Source organism: Tetrao urogallus, assembly GCF_951394365.1.
Source record: "Tetrao urogallus genome assembly, chromosome: 1".
NCBI lineage: Eukaryota > Metazoa > Chordata > Aves > Galliformes > Phasianidae > Tetrao > Tetrao urogallus.
In genome coordinates this window covers 168,395,236-168,419,885 of record NC_136813.1, presented here as the reverse complement: position 1 = coordinate 168,419,885, position 24,650 = coordinate 168,395,236, and the positions used below count along the sequence as shown (strand labels likewise).

Here is a 24,650-nt window from a genome sequence, read left to right as displayed (position 1 = left end):
TTCATCATCATTATCTATTTACAGTATGTTATGAACCAAACAAATACTCAGCTTGTTTTTAGAAAACCAAAATACTGTTGCAGCAGCTGTATTTAAATAATTCTCATTTTGATCAAATTTATTAATGACTGGAATTCCATTTATTAATTACACTAAGACATGAATTTGGCCCCTTAATGATAAACTGTTCCACTGCTGTTCTGTATGATGGAGTGTCATGCCAGGAGCATCTGAGCTGTTACAGATCCACCTGTAATTCTGCTCACCTACACTGGCTCAACCACTTTGTGCAAAGCAGCCAAAGGCCAAAGCATTCAATAAGCGCTGTAACAGAAAAAGCACAAATAAGACACTGAATTATTACTCGCAATAAAAACTCAACAGAATAAGATATCCCAAAGTTTCAAAATAAAGATCTTTATTTCAAAATAGTGTTTGAGAATAGCACATCCAGTTAATATAAAATACAAAAAGCAAGTTACCATTTTTTCAAATGGGGCAGTTTTCAGAGCTATATACTGAAACACTGTACAGGTTCACAAGAACTGTTATAAAACACACAGTTAAGTTCTGATGGTTTAATTTTACTTAAACTATATTTTCACATTTGTCTCCTTCTAATTCTGCTTATTTTTATTACACAAGGTGCTTACAAGATTGCCTATGGAGTGAAAATTATAAAACAGAATTTAATAATATAAATACAGAAAGAAAGTCCTTAAACTATGCACTAATATTCTCTGCTACGAAGATACATTTTACAAAAGTGCTAACATCTCTATGACAAATAGTAGCAGATTACATTTCAATGACAAACAAATCTCACGTTTTATTTTTTAAATTGTCTGTAATACTTTGATAGTTCTAATCACTACAAGGGTAAACAAACACAGCATTTTCAGTTCTTAGTATTTCACAAAAGAAGTGGGAAAAAAGTGATGTATCTGTATATGTGTGTATGTGTACAGATGTGTAGGAGTGTTTGTACACATGCATGTACGTATAAATAGAGCTCTCGTATTTAGCATTTGTATTTTAACAGGAAATAAATTCTTAATGGTAAATACATTTCTTAGGATCTCATAATTTCAGTGAAGGAAAAAAATATCTGAGCTCCTGTAAGTAGAAACAAGGCTTATGTAAACTGTGTGAATTTTTACATCGAAAAAAAAGACTCCCTGGATTGACATTTACATTTTCATACTATCTTAACCTGTGGTAAAAGTAATTTTTACTAACATCCAGTATTCACTGAAAGCTTCAAATGCAAATGTGCAGTTTTCCAAACACGAAGCAGGAACTGCTCAGGCAGAGACATCCCAGCAGGACAGGAGACAGGAAGTCCTTTTTCCCACCTCCAGAAGCACAAACAGACAAGAAACAGCCATAACTCACCCCTCTGTGTGATGAAGACACAAGGAAGGACAGCTAGTGTTGCTACCTAGCCCCAGAGAACATGTCCCCATCACCACTGTGTCAACCACAGGCCTCCGATGGGTGAAGCACTGTCTACACTTTTTCCAAGGTGCATCAAGTCCCAGTGCTCACCGTGATGCCCCCAGTTTCCCCAGAGGCATTATGCCTTACAAAGGCAAAATGCCTCCAGGCACTGCCACTCAACCAATGCACCTCTTCCCCCTTCCCAATGTGGTTCAGACTTTTAGGAGTCATAATTGAGCCCCATGGGCCTGATTCTGAGCTTGGGGAATTTATCAATTTAACTATATGATTGCTTATTAGCCTGCCTATTACCATAATACCTTTGTGCTCCCTAACTGGAGCTACACCAATGGAAAATTCTGACATTAATGGAAATGTACTTAGTTAATGCAACACTGATCTGAATCTGGCCCAATATATAGGAGGAAATAAAACAAAACCAAAAAATATGAGTCAAGAAACAGATAAGACACCTTCTGAGTAAAACTGCATTGCACCAGAATATGCCACAATACTGCAGATGTTAAGGCACCTCCCAGCTTCCTGTTATAGTTGAGGATTTGGCTATTTTACCTTCAGTGATAACTTGCAGTAGTAAGCACTACTAGTCAGTGTTCACAGGGAGAAGCTTGGGTTAATATTAGACAATTTGTTGACTTAGCTTCACATTCCTGCAATATTTAGTTTGTCACATTTACATAAACTGAATTCACTACAGTGGAAAGAGACATTAATGGTCAATTCACTTAACAGAAGTAAGGTATTGGCTATTGATGACCTTTTAACAAGTTTACTACATACAATAATCTACAAATAGGAAATCTGGAGTGTAGATAGGAAAGTTACACTATGTGAAATCAAGATGCACAGGTGGTTTGTGCAGAAAAGTTAACAGTTTACAGATGTAGAGGGGAGAAAGTAGCAAATGGGAAAGAAAATGGGTACCTTTATTCCCTAAATCTGGGAATCTCGTAAACCTCTTTATGTGTTGGACCAAATTCATTTCACAGTTTCAATGACAAAAACAGATATTAACTAGAAGCCCTTAACGGTGTAATAGATAAAAAATTGCCAACCAAATCCCAACTTATCAAACATTTCAGATCATGTTATTCTTTTTTGAAAAGGATACATGTTTCCAAAGTATAAATTTTCTACACAGCTTATTTTTAAGTAACACTTAAAACATGCATAAGAATACTGTATTTGCTTTTTGCATATGACAACAGAATTCCTTGATTGATTCAGTATTAATTTAGTCTTTACACTGTGTTTCAATGGTGCTATCCTCTACGGACATTTCCTACACAGTGAATAAATATTAAATAATGCAACACTATCTGTGAAACAACAAAAACTGACAGGATCATTTATGTTTTGACTCTTGAGTAAACTTTTGATAATTTCCTTTGTATAGCCAAATTTTAAAGATTTATTATTCTATTAGTTTGTTAGTGTAAGGATATATTTAATGTCTACAGAAATTGCCAAAGTCTCTTTCTAAAAAGAAGCATTTCAAGTAATATTAGTACTGAAGTAAAACATAATTTCTCTTTTCTGTCTTGACTGACAGCAACAAATCCTGGTATTCTAATAGATGGCAAAACCTACATTTACTTTAGTTTGCCAAATCTTCAGGTATTAGCAACAATGGAAAATACGAAGAATCTCACTCAAACCAATGAAATATTCAAAACAAAAGAAACACTGTCAATGTGATGTCGGTAGCAAAATCAACAGTAGATTACTGGTGCTAAGAATTTAACTTAGATTAAAATTATAGGTTGTTTTCAACCCCTAAGGAGACTGAAAAAAGAACTTAAGAATTCCTGTAAAGGAATGTTATGTATGGAGCCACTCGAGCATTTAAATATTAAAGTAGGTAAAGACAAGTACTTAAGGCTTTGCCCTGTAGTCTCTTCTCTGACCAAAACCAGTCACGAAATTCAAATGGCAACTTTGCCCTCATGTATCACCTGCAGCAGCAGACCTATAGTTCAGTTTCAATAAAATCTTCCCTTTGCAAAGCCAAAAGAAAGCTGGAATGTAGCTTGAGATTCACATACAAAACTATACAATTTGTGTTAGAATATAGACTTGAGGATTGCTTAAAAAATATATTTATGTATCGGGAATGAGCAGTGCAATACCAGTTGGTTGTGTGAAAATCTTACCTTGTCTCTCTTCAAATGTATTTAAAGAAAAGCTGTCTCCAGTTTTTAAGAGCAAAAACTAGGAAAAGAAAGTATTTCAGGATGGGAAGCAGATCCCACAGCATTCCATGCAGATCTCCAAGCAATCTGAAGATTCACAACATGCGTCCATGATGCCACAGTCCACATCACACGGGCAGTTACAGTCATCCCCCATCTCATCCCCACAGCAACAGCAGCAGGATTCCGATGTGCAGATGCCACAGGATGCTTGTCCCAGAACAATGTTACAGAGGGTGAGAAATTCACAGAACAAGCAAGCCAGGATACAGTGAACACAGCAATCTTCACGTGTTCAGTAGAACATCACATATTAAAGAGAAAAGGAAAAACAAAAAAAAACATTAATATGTCATTTTAAATGCACAATGTCAGATAAGTAGCTGAAAGATAATGATTCAGAGTAGACATAATTGAATATCATAAAGAACATGTTCCCTATCTTCAAGGTCACTTAAGCAGCCTTACATCTCCAATTCACTACCAGTTTTGGTGGAAGTTTCCTTTTCCTACACAAGTCTCTTGTCAATCCTTTTAATGTTTTGTTTCAAGAGAGTTCATAACAATGACTGAATATCAAAATGCATCTCCCACAAGTATTAGTAAGTTACCTGAGATAACTGCAGAAGTATTCCACAAACTGTCAGCAAAAAATCTCCTACCCAACAAACAAATTTATAGAACAGCTTCAAACAATTCATACATCAATTAGACATGACCAATACAAACCCAGCTGCAGAACCTTCGTATTTTGCCTTGTCAAATGGCATGTTGTTCACATGGGCCTACCTCTTGAGCCTGTCAAAGTCCCTACGGACGGCACCCTTACCCTCTGCTGTGTTGACAGCACCACACAGCTTGGTGTGATTCACAAACTGGCAGAGGGCACACTCAATCCTCACTGTTCATGTCACCAACAAAGATGTTAAGCAGTGCTGGTCCCAACACTGTTCCTTGAGGCACATCACTCATCACTGGTGTCCACCTGAATATTGAGCTGTTGCCCACAACACTTCAAGTGAGACCATTCAACCAACAGTAAGCATAAAATATCCTCCCATAAGAAACGTACCATCAATGAAGATTGTAAGAGGCAGTGAACAATTATCTTTACACTAGCATGCACAAGTACAGAAACGCAGTTCAAAGTTCAACATCATTTAGAAGATCTTTCCCAAGAATGAAATGAACTACCTTAGCTCTTAGCCTACGCTACCACCGCAATGCTGCAGATGATTTTCTCTTTATTACTACAGTCTTACATAAACTAAGCTGGGGAATGCCTGTACTGCAGTGTTGTCACAGTCACGATATACGTAATGAACACAAACAATCAAAAGAAATGAAAAGCAAGAAGAACCCTGCCACAAAACTCATGTTACTGTGCAGGAAGTAAAACTGGGAGGAAAACACAGGAAAGACTGATCTATTTTTAAAGAAAGTTGTTGCCTGTACTGAAAAGCTGCTTTTTCTAAGTATATGCTGTCACTAAATAAATGACCTTCACAGAAAACCCAGAAGATACGTGAAAAAAAGCTGGGGAGTATCAGTTCACTGAAGAGGACCAAAGCCATACCAATAGCAATTAATTAGCTGGTTGTCATGGAGATGGTGTTAAATTTGTTCAGGTACAATCTCCTTTCAGATTTTCTTTTAATGTGAAGGAGAAAGATAAATAAGCCAAGAGTTGTATCTAAGAAGCCTTCATATTTGAGGAACTGAGATATCTTCTGTTTTGCGTGTTTAAAACACAGCTGCAAGAAGCTAATATAACAAATTTTCAACTGCAAATATATTTTTAAATAACATTCCTCAATAAAACTTTCTGAATATCAGTACTGAAAATAGGATGCTCAAATAGATAATGTCATCATGTCTGCTTCACATAGGGCTATATAGAATTGTAGGGTGAGAAATGAAGTTTTACATAAATTCTAACACAGGTATTTGTTACTGGACAAGAGAAACAATCCATAAGTTAAAACAAAAGCACATGGTGGACCTAAAATATATTTTCCCTGAAATACAAAAAATCTTCACACTAAGTCAGTACTGACAAGGAGAGGCCATGCTGATTTAAATGATGATAATTCCAAGACAGCAACAGACACAAATGTCTTTAGTGCCACAATGCAATCTCTGTAAGTCATTTTTTCTTTACTGACTGAAACACTACGAGTATTTTCTTACTTTTTTATTTCCCAGTGCCCGGACTGTAAAACTCATCTTTACCTAACTATTTTCCTTGAAGTGCATAAGCATTTATTAACATGAAGATACCTTTTGTTGATCTCCTCAGTCTTCATTTGTACAGTGAAAATAAAATTTGATCCACATTTCAATGACAAAATTGAAATAATCATGCTTTTATATTCTTCATATATTGGCTTTTAATAGCTAACTATGTTAGCTATTACTAAGCACATGACAAAGCATGTTCTTACCTCACCCTAACCAACCAGCTAAATTCAGAATCGAAACTCTATACATCTGCAATACCTTTCTTTCTGGGTAGATGATCGGAAGACTTTCTTCCATGCATTAAAACTACATCTTAGCTTCTCATCTACTGATATAATACTAGCAAGATGAAAAGATATCAGGCTGGTTTTTGCAGCAGCAGTAATATGAGACCTTAAGGTTTCCTAACATATTACATAAAACTCACACATCCTTCTACAGTACCCTCTTCTACAGTACTCCAAACTGTCAGCTCCTAAGAACTCACGTGGTTTAAAATGCTTTCTTTGGTTGCTGTAGTGGTGTGCCACAGCAAAAGAGACATGGCCATGAAGAAGATACTATAACACACTCACTCCCAAAGAGATAATGACAGTGATATCAGTACCACCTTGGAGACAGCTAAAATATACTTCAATGCTTGCACAAGCTGGTAATTCTTCCCTGGTTCCATGACCAACTATTTTAACACATTAAGACTGTACTTAACTTCCATTCTTTGACCTTACTACATAAAATCCTAACAGTTTCTGCAGATGACTGAGAAGTGGAACACTTCATTCAAACTGGAATTAAACTTCATTTATTATAGCTGGGAAATAAAATGTAAAAAAGTAAATTTGATGCTCTTAAAGACTAGTAACACATTTTCCAGAAACTCTGAACATATTTTAGTTTTTTCTGTTCAAGAAATGATAAAGCAATATCAGTCATGATGCAACATCTACCTTTGAAAGCTTTTGAAAGCCTCTGAAAGGCTAACTTTTTTATTTTTTATTTTTAGGAACCAGACTTGTTTCCATTCTTCTTTTTCCATTAGGTATAGTCATGCAAATAAGAATCAGGGGTGCCCTTTTATCAAGGACCAGACTCCATGTGCCCTGCCGTTGATGATATAGCACAGCTGCTGAACAGATAACTTACAAGTTTTTTGAAATTTAAGTTTTCACCTAAATACTTTCAAAGAGAGAGAACTTAGCCTATTTCTCGTTATATAAATCCATTAATTAAGATAAGACTTTTCTCATGACTTACAAACTAAACTGTAACAATCTCAAATTTCCTTTGCTTTTCAATTCTTCTATCACACTTTTCTCTAATTAACACTGAAGTACTGCACTACAGATGAATGCTACACAAAAATATGGATGTGGGGTGTTAAACACTACACAGATGTATATTTTGCACATTAAAACAGAAAAAGGATACGTCTGCCCTTGCTCTTTTATCAAATGCATTTATGATTTCATCACAACACTATCACATTTGTTGACTAACACTCAAGCTCCAAAGGCTCTGCTGAATGGCATAAATTATGTTAGGCTTGGTCTCTCAGCTGAGAGAGTATCTCTCACTAGACCAATCCAAAGTAAAGAGAAAAAAGCAGATCCACTTTCAGATATGCAAGTTCATTCAGAGTTATCCTTTCATTTTGAATTGGATGAAAGTAAGACCCAAATTAAAAGAGTCATTCCATGAGGCATTTTTATACACAGATGTAAGTAAAGCTGTTTCCTTAGTTCTTTGGCACATCTCCAAAAGTGACAGATTTGTTAGGGAACTTTAAACAATGCCAAGGCAAACAGAATCTCAACAAACTCAGTCAAGCTTAGATCACAGATGCAATTCCAGCTACTTTGTGCTGGAGCGCAAGAGCGTTTATGTTACAAATAATACTTTAATCGGGATGCACATATCTCAGATATGCTACACTAGCATATTAAAATCTGACCTTAAGCCAGCAGTGTGCCCTTGTGGCCAAGAAGACCAATGGTATCTTGGGGTGCATTACAAAAAATGTGGACAGCAGGTCAAGGGAGGTGATCCTCCCCCTTTACTCTGCCCTGGTAAGATCACATCTGGAACACTGTTCAAGTCTGGGCTCACCAGGTCAAAAAAGACAGGAACTTTTACAGGGAGTCAACTGAAGGACCATAAAGATGCTGAGGGGCCTGGAGCACCTCCTTATGAGAAGAAAGGCTGAGAGATCTGGGACTGTTCATCCTCCAAAAGAGAAGGCTGAGGGGAGATATGACCAATGTTTATAAATATCTGAAGGGTGGCAGTCAGGCTTTTTTCAGTTGTACCCAGTGACAAACTGGAACACAAGAAGTTCTATGTGAACGTGAGGAAAAACTTATTTTCTGTGAGGATGACAGAGCACTGGAACACGCTGCTCAGAGCGGCTGTGGAATTTACTTCTCTGTAAATATTCAAAACCCACCTGGACACTTTCCTGTGCAACACACTGCAGGGAACCTGCTTTAGCAGAGTGTGGGTCTGGATGATCTCCTATGATCATAGAATAGTTTGGATTGAAAGGGACCCTAAGATCATCTAGCTCCAACCCCGTTATAGGCAGGGACACCTCTCTCTAGACCAGGCTGCTCAAAACCTCATCCAGCCTGGCTTTGAACGCCTTCAGGGCACTAATGGCAACCTGTTCCAGTTTCTCACCACCCTCACAGTAAAGAATTTCTTCCTAATATCTAGCCTAAATCTTTCAGTTTAAAGCCATTTCCCCTCATTTTGTTACTACCTGCCCTTACAAGAAGGCTCTCCCCAGCTTTCCTGTATGCCTCCTTCAGGTACTGGAAGGCTGCTATAAGGTTATAAGGTCCCCCCAGAACCTTCTTTCCTCCAGGCTGAACAGCTCCGTCAGCCTGACCCCACATGGGAGGTGCTCCAGCCCTCTGATCATCTTTGTGATCTCCCACTGGACACACTCAAATAGCTCTATGTCCTTCTTAAGTCAGGGGCCCCAGAACTGAATGCAGTGCTCCAGGTGGGGTTTCATGAGAGCAGAGTAGAAGGGCAGAATCACCTCCCTCAACCTGCTGGTCACAATTCTCTTGATGCAAACAATGCAATTATTCTATGATTCTGTGAGTCTGTGAAAAATATTTATCCACTGATACTCAAAGCTCGTAGACCCCAACACTGTATCTTATTCTAGTGACAAAGTCACGCTCTGTTAGGGAAAAGAAAATATTAACAGTAAAACAACTTTAATTTTTGTAAGTACGTGTCTTCAAACATTTGTGCAAGTATGTACATTATTTATTTCTAAGATATTTGTGTACACGTTGTTCTAATTTACTTTAAATACTGAAACATACATTTTTTTTTTATTTCAACTTCCTTTTTATCCTCTCATCTTCATTTTTATTAAATGGTGCAGTTCCAGTTAAGAAACAGATTTTAAGAGATTTAAGAGATGTGCATAAACTGTATAAGATCTGCAGAAGTTAAACTGAAAAAAGTACAGAGAGACGCAGAGGCAGGCTGATCTGTGCTGCTTTTGTAACGTCTGACACTAACCTCTCACAAACTGACCCAATACACTTTCATTCCAAGCAGGCAGGTCACACGCGATAAAAGGTCTCCCCCTCTGCAATGGTAAATAAGCTCACTTACAGAATGGTGACCTTGGTGAGCTTTTTACTAACTATATCCACCGAGTTCAGACAACTCAAAACAAATCTCCAGGCACTCTGCTGTCTCACAGCAAGAATCAAAAAAGCGCAAAACCACAATCAAAGAGGACCTCAGTGGGGGATCGCGCCAAGCCCCTGCAGCGCCCTGAACAGAAGCCCCAGCAGGCACGGAGGGCTTCCTGCTGCCAGCACAGGCTGGGATAACCCACACACAGGGATAGCCCACTGCGAGGGATAACAGCCCTGACCAGAGCGGCACAGCACTCACCTACCAACAGGAGTGAGCCATGGAGAAGCAACCCCAGCCCAGGTTTGCAGGGGGTATGTGATACCCACACTGGGATGTCAGCTTAGAGTGGCTGTGCGTGTGCACGAGCAACACTGTGGCCATAATGTATGCAGATTCTGTGCGGCTTCTGCTACCCATCCCCTTTTAGAAAATTCAGTACACCTGGTAAAACTGTGACATGAAAATAAGAAATCTAGAGAGAACAAACCAACGTGTCATGTGGAATATAGCTATCCCTAGATAACAGAGCCACATTTATATGGGGGACAAGAAAGTTACACATTATGATAGGTGATATTTCAGCATTTTAAAATATAAAATGATCATCTCTCTTGATCAAGAAAATTAAAATACTGCTTGAATGGTTAAATTACATTTACAACACACATGGAAACTTTCATCAAAGCCTATATTTTAAACTCTTAATATAGCCATAACCTCAGAAGAAAAATGATCCAGCTGGTAAACATACTATGAAACATGCAAATTTCCAATACCTAAGGCTTCCTTTGAATCTGCAACTTTCATTCCCATTGCTCATCATGGCAAATACTGAGACTAGTCAGATGCCAGCTGGACTGTGACCTTATAAAACAGATGCTGTGGAAAGACCTTTCTTCATTACAGGCCCCGTGTTCCACTTGCTCATTTAACACAATGTGTAAATCACCTGCCAAGATTTCTATGCAAACAAAATATAACCACACTTAAAATACATCACTGTTCAAAATGCCTTCTTAAAAATTATGTTTTGATCATATGATGTTATTTGCACACTGACTGACAACTGCCTTCTGCTACAACGTTGTCTAACAAAAATACTGTTAGAAATAATGAAGTACTCGGGCAGAGCTCCAGATTAAATCAAGTTCCAAAAGGTAACATTAGAACTTTTGGCACAAGTAAAGAGGTTAGAAAGATATTTAATTAAGTAGCTGCCTAAATGCTGGTGGTATGGATTTCAGAAGTGTATATAAGAAAAAGAAAAATGAAAAGAGAGAAAGGGAAAGAGACGAAGGAAAATAAAGAGGAAAGGAGGGACTTTAATTGCTAGTAGATATTTCTGCAATATTAGGATATCTGTGATACCAATCTAGAGACAGAACAGTATCTCTAAAAAAAACCCAAAAAACTATTGCATTTGAGAGACAAAAAATCCTCTTCAAAATCATACGCCCAAAAGGAAAGGGAAGTTGACTGAAAACTATGCCAGTTTATATAAAGTTATACAAACCAAAACAAGATCCACTACTTCAAACAGAGGTCTGTTATCCTGCTAAGACAACTACTCACTACTTTCTTTGTATATGCACATATTGGTTCTTAAGACTGCTGCTATAAGACTGTTCGTTGGATTTGTTTTGTTTTCAGTTAAGACATCAGTATCACATTGGATATTCTAATTAATGTAGACAGCAACACAAGTCAAATAGGGCCCATCACATCCAAATCTAAAGCAGATGATGAAGTTGATACTAAATTGAAGAAAAAACTGTTACATTCAAATGCATCCTGAAGTGTTGAATTTTCAACTTCTAATTTTAAGAAAAAAAAAAACACATGTTGGGTGAGATTGCTGCATCTCTAATGCAGGATACACAGGATATACAATCCAGAAGACTTTCCTTTATTCGTCTGACTCCAGCAACCAGGCTCATCTCACTTCCTATAACCTATCTTTATTTATAAAAAAAAACAGAACTTGGAAAGAAGATGCCTTTTCCTGCATTCCTGGTTTAGATGGCCTGGGAAGAAAGAAAGCAAAATCTACTGCATATAAAGCAATCAAGTTCACAATCTGCTCATCCTAGTTTAACAAGCTGCCTTTCCAGATGAGCATAGTAACTATGTATGACCTCGACCCTGACTATGGAGTGTCACCCTAAACTCAGATTCTGACAAGCTGTTACAATTGTGGTAACTGCCCTAAGAAATGCAGTGACTGGTGGACTTGTGTGGTCACAGCAACCTGACCACAAGCAAGAGATCAATTTCAAAACCAGTATTCCCTCTGTCCATCATTTACTTTTTTTATCAATAATTGCTTTCTCAAAAAATAAAAATAAAAATAAAAAAACATATCATGAAGCTTCACATGTTTCTTGTAGAAAAGCTTGTTTTTTATTTCACAAAATAACTTGTGTCTAACTCATTTTATTGCTCCTTTCCATCACAGTAAGTTCTTCTTCCACCCCTCCCACATGCTTCTTCTGTTTCCTTCTGCAACCCTAAGTATGTCATTATTATTTGCCTTTCATCATTCTGATACATGTGTATGTACTTAGTTATTAATGCTCTCTTCGTTTCCTAACACCTAGATTTATCGTACAGCTGCCTCACTGCTGTCTCCTTTAGACTTCTTTCCCTCTTTAAGTTGCTTTGGGCAGAAAAGAGTTTCTTCTCCCCTTTTCTACAGATAAACACAGGCTTCTAAATACAGCAGCTAGACTTTTTTTAAACTCCTTTTCAATTTCTTTTTCAGTTTTCCAAGGTTTCTCTGTGCTATGCATAATAGCCGCAAGAGTGACAATGCACTCTGCCAGTGGTCTGCAGAACACAGCATTGGAAGAACTGCAACACCTCCAACACAGATCATTTTAAATATTATTAATACTTCTTTGAATTAAAAACAAACAAACAAACAACTTTCATTCCCAACATGCAGCGAAATCTACCCAGTTCCTTCAAAAAATTGCTAGAACTGAAAGTGTTCAGAAATGTTTTGGGTTTTTTTAAGAAACTCCTTCTGTTTCATAATTCCTTTGTTGTGGGGTTTTGGTTTTTTTTTTTTTTGGTAGTGTAAGTCATCCTAACCCTATATAAATATAACCCTATATAACTACAACCCTATTTCTTCAGGGATGATATGGACTAATAATAGATGCAGAGGAAGAGTCAGCTATTGAGTACTCTTACATCCTCCTAAGGCCTCACTGTGTGTGAAAGTATTTCTAAACAGCATATCCTGGTATGATGACTTGACTCCATAGATGATGTCCTCATTTAAAAAGACAGAGTTAAGCTTCTGTACCATTGCAAGTTGTCTTTCACATTTTAAGCACTTCCAATACAACTCACTAGATGTAATGTTCAGTACAAGTGAAACTTGCAGATGGAACAATTAATAAGTTGTTAACTATGATAGGGGGATTTTGTGGGGAGTAGCACTCCATATTGAATTTTAATCTGGCCACTTTTATTTACTTAACAAAACCAGTTATCTTCCTGATTGGCAATAGTGCAGAGGACTCAAGATATCCTCTGGGCTGGGTAGGTGAAGTAAAAACACATGGAATGTGTTTCAAAGAAAAAATGGGTAGAGTGAAGTGAAGCAAAGCAGAGCACAGAGGAGCAAAGTGATGTGAAGCAAAGAGAAGAATAAATATAAATTAAATTTATACATTCCAAAGTCAAACAAGGAATCGCATTTTTTAATTAAAGTGAATTAGAACATACACGTTTACTTGTATTTCTTTCTACCAAAATTGTCTGGATACACTGGTAAGTTGATATGGCTAAGTTAATTTCTGATGACATTATTAACATAATTTATTTGTGCATAAGATTGCATACCAGATCACACAAAGGCTATAATGCTATACTGTACAGATGTGCCTAAGCACATACACCTTCAAGTAAATGCAAATCCAGCAGCTCTTCAACACTTCACTTGGCTTGTGAAGTTAGTATGGCACAAGTTAAAGAAAAGTCAAGCTGATAAGAAAAATACAGAAGCTTTCAAATTGTTTCCTAACCTTTGAATCTTTCTGTAAATCTTTTCAGTAGTTTCTACAGATCCATGTCACTGGATCAGAAAGCAGAGTTGCTCACAAAAATAACGCTACCCACAAAGATTCAGAATGAATAAGTTGCAGAAGTTATGTTTCAATTAACTGACCATCTTGAAAGAGTGTCTTTGCAATCCCCATCTTTAGAACTTGTTAATGCACTCTTCCAGTAGTGTAAAGTTATATGCACTCATCTAGCATATGTATTACTGTTTTAAATGCAATAAAGCTATTTTGAACAAATAACCTAATTATATCTACTTTTTGTACATACAGATTATAGTATAGATTTCCAGAAGTATTCATAAGGAGTTAACACTTCTTAAATTCATAAGCATTTTTTTTAATATTATGGATAAATTATTTTTCTTAACATTATGATTTGTTCCTTGCATTATTTTTCAAATATCAAGTGACCATTGCCAGAGTCACTAATCGAGACTATTACTCAGAGCTTACTTACAGTTCCTCCACACAGACTCACAGGGTAAATTACTGAAAAACTGAAGAAACTGTCAGAAGGCTTGCATATGTGCACTGTGTAGACACAAATTTAAAACACATCTGCACAGAACTGAAAAGCAAAATACAATTTTTTTTTCCCCAACAACTATTCCCTTTTTTGGCATATCTGTGTACTCCGGATACACTTTAACCACTGCACAATACAACTAATGTTTCACTTGTGTTGATGAACAGAAAACTTAGAGCAACAGACATTTGCAGGTGCATCAAGCTACTCAGAATGCATGTCCACCTTACAACAAAGAAAATTAAAACATTGCAAGATTATATGTATACTTCTGAATATAATCAATCTTAGCTATTACATAAGCCAAGAAACTGAATGTTATAGTAAGGATTACTCTGCATTTCCATATATTCTGTACAATGCATGAAGGAACAATGTACACAAAAAATATCATGCTGGAGGGTGAACCAGTTTTCACAAAATAGAAAGAGACAACAGGAATATATAAAGTTATGATTTGGGAAAGAAATTTTAAAGGACTGGAAACCCAACTGAAAAATAACATTAAGTTCTTGAAGATATATATGAAAATAGGCTACAGTAAGGAGGACCAGCCCATGGCACAGTACAACTGGAGCTGCTCTACTTGATATTATTACATAGATTCACTCAGTAGGTTTGATTGAAGTAGTGGAAGCCAAGAGAAGTCACTCCACTGAAATCAGTGGGATTCACTCAGGCCAGTACATACAGTCCTTCTGATCCCTTTTGCTTTCATCCCGGCTATGAATCCTCCCCATTCCACTGAACAGTACAGTCTCCCATTTCTCTGAAAATCTGTGTCTCTACTCATCTCTCACTTTTTTTTTTTTTTTAACTAGTAACATCTATGCATCCTGCCTGCACTCTGAAAGCCTGTCTCAAACAAATAAAATGTATATAGCTTCTGCATCCTTGTTGTAATGGGCAGAAGAAAAGCCCTCTGAGTATATCAGTGCTAATGGGACAGCAATGGATTGAGGAAAGGCTCAGGAACACTAGAACCATTAGAGTAATTGCAAGCAGTGAAAACACACCCAGAGCTAAAATGTAAAGCAGAATTATTTACTTTTGCTTATTTAAGCTGTGTACTGGGAGTATGAAGCTTCTTCATGCAAATAATTTACAACAAAAAGCACATTCATTGTCAAATACAGGTCTTAATTTTATATAGTGTTCAAACCTCACAGGTAGTCAGAATATCTACTAACACAACATTCTCAAAAGCAAATTCTACTCTTCCGGAGCCTGCCATTAATGCAAGTAAGTATTTACTGTGTTTTCATCTACTGCTTTAACTTTTCCCTGATATAATTGTGATGATGTTGACAGGAGTTTCTGTCAGTTCATGATACTAACTACAAAGAAGAAAACATCACCAGACTATGTTGGCATAATATTTGAAAGCAACAAATCTCCCATTGCTTCAATTTCCTTCAAATACTTAATAGTTTCCTTTGGGGAAGTAACTTGCTTTTTATCATAATGATTTCTATTTGCTTCTGGAGCATGAGTCATGCTCTTCAATTATTTTCAGTTGATTGTGTAATTATTAGTGAGAATAGGGTTTGGCTAGTCTTCATTCCATTTGTTTTTTTAATAAGAATTTCTGCTTACCTTCAGGTGAAGGCTTTTGAGAAAACGCAGAGCTTATTTTACTCTTCTTGCTGCCACTGCTGTTGACAGACAAGGTGGACTGAATTTTCCTGTGCATTTTTTCTGAAACAGGAGATGAAAGTTTTCTGTTGTCTGCAGATGCATGCTTGACCCCGTTGTGCATTCCACTTCCATTACTCAAGCCTGCGTGGCCATTTTGCACTTTGCCACTTTCTTCCTCACCCCTTTCCAGTGCTGAAGTATTTGGCTGAGGCAAACGTTGAGGTTGTGCTTAAAATGAAAGAGAAAGAAAGTGTTAATTAAAACTGTAAATTGAACACTGAATACTTTAGGCTAGACTGGGCAAAAATTAACATCCCCAGACAAAACAAGAAAGATTAACAATAATTATAATTAAACATTTATGAAGTGCCTCACTCATGTCTAGATGAGGTCTAGCTCAGCACTGCACTTGTATTTGGTTCTCCTTGAATCAGGCAGAGAGAACAAGGCAAGCAACGGGAAGAAGGAAAAAGCCCAGAGTGGGATTAAAAAAGAATGAAAACTGAGTTAAAAGGAGCCCAAAGAAGAATTAGGGAAACAGAAATTAAAAAAAAAAAAAAAAAAAAGTATGGAAGAGAAGGTAGAGTCTGCAGTAACAGAAGTGAAACTTCTGGCTGGGCAACCTGCCAGTCTCTAGAAAATAACCAGAGCAACAAGGGAAGGCCACCCCCAAAGACAGCCACAAGAGACCAGCATATTAGATATGAATAAGAATATTCAAGTAATTAATACTAGTTAGAAACTAAGCTCATGGATTGCCAGAAAGAACAAAAACACTCAAAATTGTCAGGAAGTGGGGAACACAGCACAAAGCCATGGCAGGCTAGAGTCCCCCACTGTATTTCACAATCATGAAGTTACAAACGGCCATAATGGACATATTAGGGTTTTAATGACAGCAAAATGAAATGGTCAGACAAAAAAATACAAAATCTGTCAAGGTAGGAATCTGCAACGTCCTGGTTAGGACTCCAAGAGAATGTGTTATAAAATCATTCTAATGAGAGGTCATGAAACTTGATTGTTCCTTTCCTTGTTAAGCTACAGTATCATAAAGGAGTCTATTCTTAATAATATGGGAAATACTTCATGTATTTAAAGTGTATATATCTAAAGAAAAGAGAAGATAAGTTTTTAATGTGAATCTTTGTAATAAAAACACTGGTTTCCAATTAAGGATTTTTATTTAAAAAATCCAATTTGCTTCTGAAACTAATTAAACTATACAGATAGTAACACAACAAAATTTCATAATCAAAAAGCATCAGCCCAATCACCTCTCCTAATCAAAATACTACTTTATCATGCTTGGACATAAAGTGGTTTTCAAGCAGGCCTATCTTCAACCATTTTCAGATTTTATGCAGAAGAAAAAGCCCATATTCTTCTGAATGCAGCAAGATTAAACAGAATCACTAGTAAAGGAAAACAGTGCTCAGAATTGCAGTTCGTTTTCTTTTCGAATGATTCACATAAATTTTCTGATGATTTCATATTGTAGCTTTGTTTGTAGATTACATATAAGATATAAATGTGTAGATAATTATAGTTAACTTCCTTTAAAAGAAACAGCTTCACTGATCAGATTGATATGACTAAACTTGGACAAATACTACAAGGACACGCACAGCAACAAAGTCTTTAAAAGAACTCTGAGTTCTAAACAGGCCTAACGAAGTTTCAAGGACTTTTATCAAGGACATCGATACCATCGTCAGATTGCTCCCTCAAATGATTACCAACTCACCAGATTAAACTTTAGACAAGTCTTAATCTAAGTCTTGGTCACACTCATAGGCAGAGATATTTTTAGAATAGTTCAAATTTTGAAGAAAAAAAAAACTGGTTGATTTTTTACTTTCCATTGGATATTTTGGTTGGATATTTCTAGCTACAACATGCCCAATTTTAAGAAGACAATCCACACTGACAACTTCAGAGTAGGACAAGGCAACCCTAACAGTACTCTTACCTTACATAAGTGAGAACTGTATGTTACAGGAAAGAAAGGAAGTGCTGGGGTAGACATGTATATTATTAGTCTCCCCAAAGATGTAGCAGGGACATAGGTGACTCCCTTCCATTGCCAGCAGTAACTGCTCCAGAGCGGCAGCACAAAGCTATCAAGGAGCGCTTGAACTAACTTGTCCCAAAATACTTTCAATGGCAATATTGAAGCAGCTGTTCCTTTCACTGAAAATATCTTTGCATCAGTGCATACAATCATAGAATCATGGTTGGAAAAACCTCTAAGATCATTTAGTCCAATCACCAACCCATCACCACCATGCCCACTAACCATGTCCCTAAATACTACATCCACACATTTCTTGAATACCCCAGGGACTTTTCAACTCTGCACACATGTTCTGTTAACACTTCCAAACTATCGTAAGAGTTCCAAGACAACTGTGAAACAGGAGTAGATTCATTACAAATATAATACAAGGAACCCTTTGTGTAGGATTTTCCATGTATGCGCAAAAAAAACCTTTTCCTTCCATTAAAAAAAAATCTTAACGCAGACCTAACGTCAGTCAATAATGAAATCAATAGCAGCATCAGGAATCAAAATTAATACTCTCTAAAGTTTAGTGTTCATGCTCCTAACTCCTCATAGCTTTATTCTCATTTTCCCATTCAGATTTAAATGTTATTAAGGAAAAGCGTTTTTCATGTTCCATCCAAAGACACTTTCTTCATACTGCACTTCCTATGATTCTCAGCTGTGGAGCGGTAGTGATAGCCTAAACATGATACAGAGGGGTTATCCTTCCTCAGTACATTCAAGCAACAGACAGTACTAAAAATTCTGTATGCCTGGACACGCAAACATGCGAGTTTCTAAAACTGACAGTTATGACCTTTTCCAAGCCAGCTAAATTGGTGGCTGCAGTTTGCAACTGTCTGTGTACCTCTGGTACTCTATTATAAAGCAATAACTTAGGAAACTACCCCAAATTCAATCTACAAAATTATGAGATTTTCTATCAAATTTTGGGTGAATAGGAATCTAACAAGTTAGTTGGCTTTGCTTTCATTATTTCTTTTACTAAGGAGGGCAGGTTGTGTTTTTTTGTTGTTGTTAGTTTTTTTTTTGGGGGGGGGGTGGGAGATGTGCTTTTTTATTTTTTATTTTTTGATAATCCTGTTCCCAAAGTACCCTTACTTTTGTCTTTTTTCATTACCACACAACTTTTTAGCTGACTGACTTTACAGTATTCACATGTGATATGCAGGTCAAGTCAGAACGGAACAAAATCCCAAATGAATTAGTTATCTCAATTTAAATTTATTTTAACTTTATTGATAATTTTGCATTAGGGAGACCTGAATCTTATGGTTAAAACACTTGAAAGCAATTAGGAACCATATGACCACATTCTAGTATAAAGAACAAAAGCAACTGACAGTTTCACGATTAAGCCACAACCACTCCGTTTAAAACCGAAATATTTTTACCTTATTTTTTAAAGGTTGTGTCTATCTTAAAAAAAAGAAGTGTAATATGGGGAACGACACAATGCTTCTTAAAACACAGTGATACCCAGGGACTCTCACTCTCTCTTTAATGATCCACTGCTCTCATTCAGCTGTCTTTCTTTTTTCAAATCTTTACATATGTGACAGCTCTCAAAAGTAGACCATAGACCATCTGGCATTTTCAGAGGTGTAACTTGTGCAAATTCAGCTCTACTGGGAACACAATGCTATCTTCTGCCTGCGTTATAAAAGATACAATAGAATGTAGAACTTATGAGTTGTTTTGAATTATTCATTTTTTGCCTGTATATTCAAGAAATTTTACAAACTCTGCATTTTGTACTACATAATCACATGCGTTAAAGGTACAAAGAAACTTTTTGACACCTCTTTTCTACAGAAAGATGGCATTTTGTTTGATATGTGAACATTCAGCGCCTGTTATATCATTCTAAACAGGCCGTGTGCTGCTACAAAAGATCCCATTTTACACTATGTATGAGCAAAAATTTTATTCTTGATAGTCAGTAACAGCAATACACATCGAAATTTCAAATATGAGTTGGATGAATGTTCAGCATCTTCAAATCAGGATGGCATTGGTCACTTAGTATATGTTGAAGACTTTTTTTTAATTCCTTCCACAACATAGAAATACTGTCAGTTTAAGCATCCACAATGAATAGTTTCAAATGTACTAAAAAATACTGTGCTTTTTAGGTTAATATGTTTTTAATTTTTAGCAAAACCAGTACATTTAAATCAATATTTCATACAGTACTAACACTAGTGGATTTTCAATAAGAATGATAAATACTGGATTAATGATTCAATACACTGAATCTTTTTTGATAGAAAACCAGCAGATAATGTAGCTAGTAATAACTATACATGAATCTGCTGCCTGTGGAAAAGCAATAAAAAGGCAATATATTGCTATAGCATATAATCTATTAGCGCGTTTCACTGCTTCCCTGTCACTGCAAACTGGGCCTTAACACAGTCACTTCTGCTCTTATTTAATTGTGTGGTTACTATCTGGTGAATATTCACATACTAAACATTTGCTGTGATTCTGATGGTTTTGGATGAAGTAAATATGCACATTCTGACTGTATAATCCTAAAGTGGATACGTATGCCCACTGACAGTACGTTGCTTATACCTCTACAAAATAACAGCTACTCATCTAAGAAAAATCCCGACGTATGCATTTAACAGAAAAATGTATGTAAACACAGGGAAACGCTCATCAAAAAGAGGACAGTTTAAGCTATCATTAGGGATTTTAGATGAAACAAAAAAACACACATGCACAGAATACAGCCTCCTCAGAGTCAAAGCGAATCAAAAGAAAGCATCAGGAGGGAGAGAAAAATTGAGACAGCTAATTAGTAGCCTAATCACATCAAAAGCAATTCCAAGGCAGCTGATACAGATGCCCGTGGAGTTTATAGGCCGGCCAATGCCACCGATGGAAAAAGCATTCTCCGGTTACAGCCTGGTCATCTGACACACACCCAGAGAGTTAAGAGCACTTATTTTCTTCATTTATGACAAATCAGTTCACGACATCAGATCAGGTCAGAAAGGCAATATTTTTCCAGGTGGACTAGGGTGGAACAAAAACGTACAACTGCTGGGTGTAAAAAAATATAACCTTTGGCATTTTCAAATATTGGGACAATACAAAATAGGATTTCAGTTCAGAATATCCTTCGAATTTCTCTGCCTCCCCCAGAAAGTTGCAGTTGCATCTGCAATAAGCAGATGAACTCTTTTAGGAAACAGAGAGGTCCTGCTTTGGTCTGTTAATGCTGAAAGCCAAGATCTACATGCTAATTTGAGCTTGGGAAATTGTTTGATCTCAGTGGTAGCTGCTCCTGCTCGCTCTGCATGGATCACACTGAAGAGACCACATGCGAGGAAGGTAAGAATCAGGCCTCTGTTCCTTATCAGTACTGCTTCATAACACAAACCCAAGCTTGAGGGGAAAAATAAAGCACATGACAGATAGACATGAATTGTACAGTAAAACCAGGAGCTGCCTGTATTCTAGAGTAAAATTAAGGTAATTCCACATTGCTTCTGGAAAAGATATAAATTCCTGAAATATAAAAGGCAACATTTCAAACTGACTAGAAAAATCTCACCTTTTCAAAGTTATTACAAATTATATGTATGCATTTATATGCTCAATAAGCATAAAATTTCAGTGAAACTGGGAGAACTCAAATATCTCAGTCTCTCTCCCTCCCCACATTTTAACTAAAATCCTGACTAGTCTCTATGTGGATCTTCAAACTACATCAATAGTTTCCTCTGCCTAGCTATCCAGAATATTAACATTCAGATTACAAGATGTGCCTCTGAGTCAATGTGTGAAGTGGCTTTTGTCAGCAATTATTTTTGAATATTTTCTAGGACATAAATGGCATATACTGCAGCTTCCATATCATAGAAAGCATACATTAACTAAATAACAAGGTACCATCAAGGTACAATCTATCTTTTAAAATCAATTTTTCACACTGAATTTTTTATACCATGCTGACTTTACAAGGAAAACAAAGTTCAACTAACGGCATCAACCACTTTTTTAGAACTGTTTCTTGTAAGACACGAGGACATCTTCAAAATGAATACAATATATTATTATGAAACAGGATGCCCTTTGTAATGAAAATACTGCAGTAAAATTGCTGGTATGAGTTTTGCAAGGCCCACACTGAGAACACCTTGTTAAAATATGCCTGAGAACATCCAGGGAGCGCGAGGTATAACAGAAATGGGGCTGGAGGGGGACAAAGGGAAAAGGCTGTCAGTTCTCAATCTGAGAAGGGCCAACGAGAATGCCATGTGTGCATGTGTGTTTATGGGTTGAGAAGGTGACACATGTGCACAAGAAGGTGCCAAAGTACTCTTCAATCTGTGCAAAGACACCTGCAGTGCCTTCCTCTGGAAGCACCGCAGGATCTCGCACATTGTTTGAAGAGTTGCAGAAATTGTTTAAAGACGTCTTTGACATACTCCAAAAGAAGCAGTTACCACAGGGAAGCATGAAAAGGGCCAGTAGCCAGAGGTTTACAAAGTTGATAGGCAACTGAACACGTGGAGTGAATTCCTGTATTTACAAATCCTCTTCCCTGAAGTGTTTTCTCAAAATGAAGAAATGCCTGCTGATTTTTTTAATGACATCAACATCAAATTTTCATCGTTGCTAGATTGAGTAAAGCCTTCACATTTTTTTAATCACCTGTCATCTAACAGCTACCTCAAAACTCTGAACATCCTTTTGTCTTCTAATTACCATTAGGTTATCAGCAAACTCTGCTTCCTTATCATACACAAACCTTGCCACCATCCGCAGTGTTTCTCAGCGAGTCTGAAAATATCGGCATTTATGATAAACTGTGCAGACGATAAAAAAATTCTTTCTAGAACGTAACATAGAAATAAAAACGATTCACATAATGCAGTGATTGTTATACTAAATCTACATAAAGTGGGACGCAGCTCTCTCTGAAGAATCATGAGAACAAACAGCTGTAGCTTGCCATAAAAAATCCACAAGAACCCAAACACAAAACAGGCCATTGTAGGTAACAAGCACTCAGATTTCTGGGAAATAGATTCCTATATAAAGCTGTGTTCAAAAGTGGGAAATTTTACTCCAAGCTTTCCCCTTAAAACAATTATCTACCCATTTTCTACCTCATATGTTCTGCTAGGGAACTGGAAAAGAACTGCAGTGTATTTGCTCTTATGTTTCACGGCATTCCAACTACTTACAGCAGTGGCAGACATGGCACAGACATGTGCAATGCCGGATTAATTTACAGTCATCATTCCAGCATTCTGTGTGCATACTAATGGTGGTTTACATATTCACTGATGACTTCTGAAGGTGATTTTTTTTCTATTTAGGTAAAATGCTTAGGTATTTCTTCCTATGTTTTCCACATAGCTTACTTATTTAGAGGCATAATGATTCTCTTTATTTTTTTGTCGTTCTTGTTAAATGTTGCTTTTTAAAGAATGGTGTCTTACAGAAACCGGATATAAAAACAAAATGATACATAGAATAAGAATCAGAGTATTAGTTTTTGTTAATTTCTAAAGTGGCAAAAGTGATTTATTCCCTGACCATAAATAATTGGTAATTCAATAAATGTGAAGACAGTCCCCAATGCTATGAAGGATACAAAGGGGTGCAAAACCAATACAATCCCATCTCACTGAGGAACAGCACTGTTTGCTTCTGGAGCTCTAATTTTGAAAGGAAGGTTAATTAACCACCAGGCGCAAAAAGGTAATCCAAGCTGTTGGCATGACAATTACAGCACTTATGCAATTAGTACATATTACAACATATGGTTATACCAATGCATAAAGGCGCACTGGAGTCCCATGAAACTAACACATTAAATCAAATATTTGGAAGAGTTTTGATGCCTCTCACCACTGTGTTACTTGTTCCCAAATCAAACAAACTTCAAAGAGAAGCTACAAACAACAGGATATCTCTTGCTGGGTATTGCCTCATAAGCGGCACAACAGGATGTACCAGACAGGAGAGATAACCTGAATGTCATTAATAGCCACAGGCTATACCAGTGCACAAACAGGTCCTCTTGGCTCCAGCATCTTCTACTCCCTTCCTCCAAAGGTCAACAACCACAGACAAACTAGTTATCATTGAACTGTAGGAATGGTAAGGCAAAGAGCAGAGCTGGCTTCACAGCCAAGCCCTTTCAGCACTCACCTTTGAGAGACAAACACACAAAGGTCAAGTTTATTCACCACTGACCCTATATACAGAATTTCCCAAGACTCCAAAAAGTGCTCCAGCTCAGATATCTCTAGCCCCTGCTCTTACCGCTTTGTCTTGCATCATCTCTGTAATTCTAAACACCTCACGGAATTGCTATCAACAAAATTAACAAGATGCACAAAGATACAGGATTAAAAACAGGACAACAAGAAGAATGGAGAATGCGAAAAGGTAGTGAGTGAAGATCATAACAAAAACATATAAATTGATATCTGAGATTCTGACCCCTCTGCTGCACTCATTTTCTCTGTGCTATTATTTCTAGCAATCTAGAGCTGATGCAAAGTTTGGCATCAGCTATCAAATACCAGAAATCCAAAGGAAGAAAGAAGTAAAGCACAGCTGCGAGGAGAATGGAAGAGGAGAAGCACATGGGGAGTAGCCAAAAGGAACATGCAAAAACTTGGGATTTTACACTATTAAGCCAATAGCAGGGGAAAAAAAACATCAAAAGGAGCAGATAGTAAACACCCAGTAGAAGACAGCACTGGAGGGGAAGAATAAAGGAAAGGGAAAAATATATGATGAGATGAGCC

General features: G+C 36.9%; 1 protein-coding gene across 1 annotated transcript in view; it reads right to left on the bottom strand.

The window, feature by feature from the left end:
• Window positions 1–3,690: 3,690 nt before the first annotated feature.
• The window catches only part of MDFIC (MyoD family inhibitor domain containing), a gene marked incomplete at both ends in the record, with an annotated part of 44,666 nt that continues 23,706 nt past the window's right edge, over window positions 3,691–24,650 (bottom strand). Inside the window, 2 exons of the mRNA XM_079541067.1 lie at window positions 3,691–3,938; window positions 15,756–16,025. Coding sequence (XP_079397193.1) covers window positions 3,691–3,938; window positions 15,756–16,025 — 518 coding nt within the window. The remainder of the gene's footprint in view (window positions 3,939–15,755; window positions 16,026–24,650) is intronic.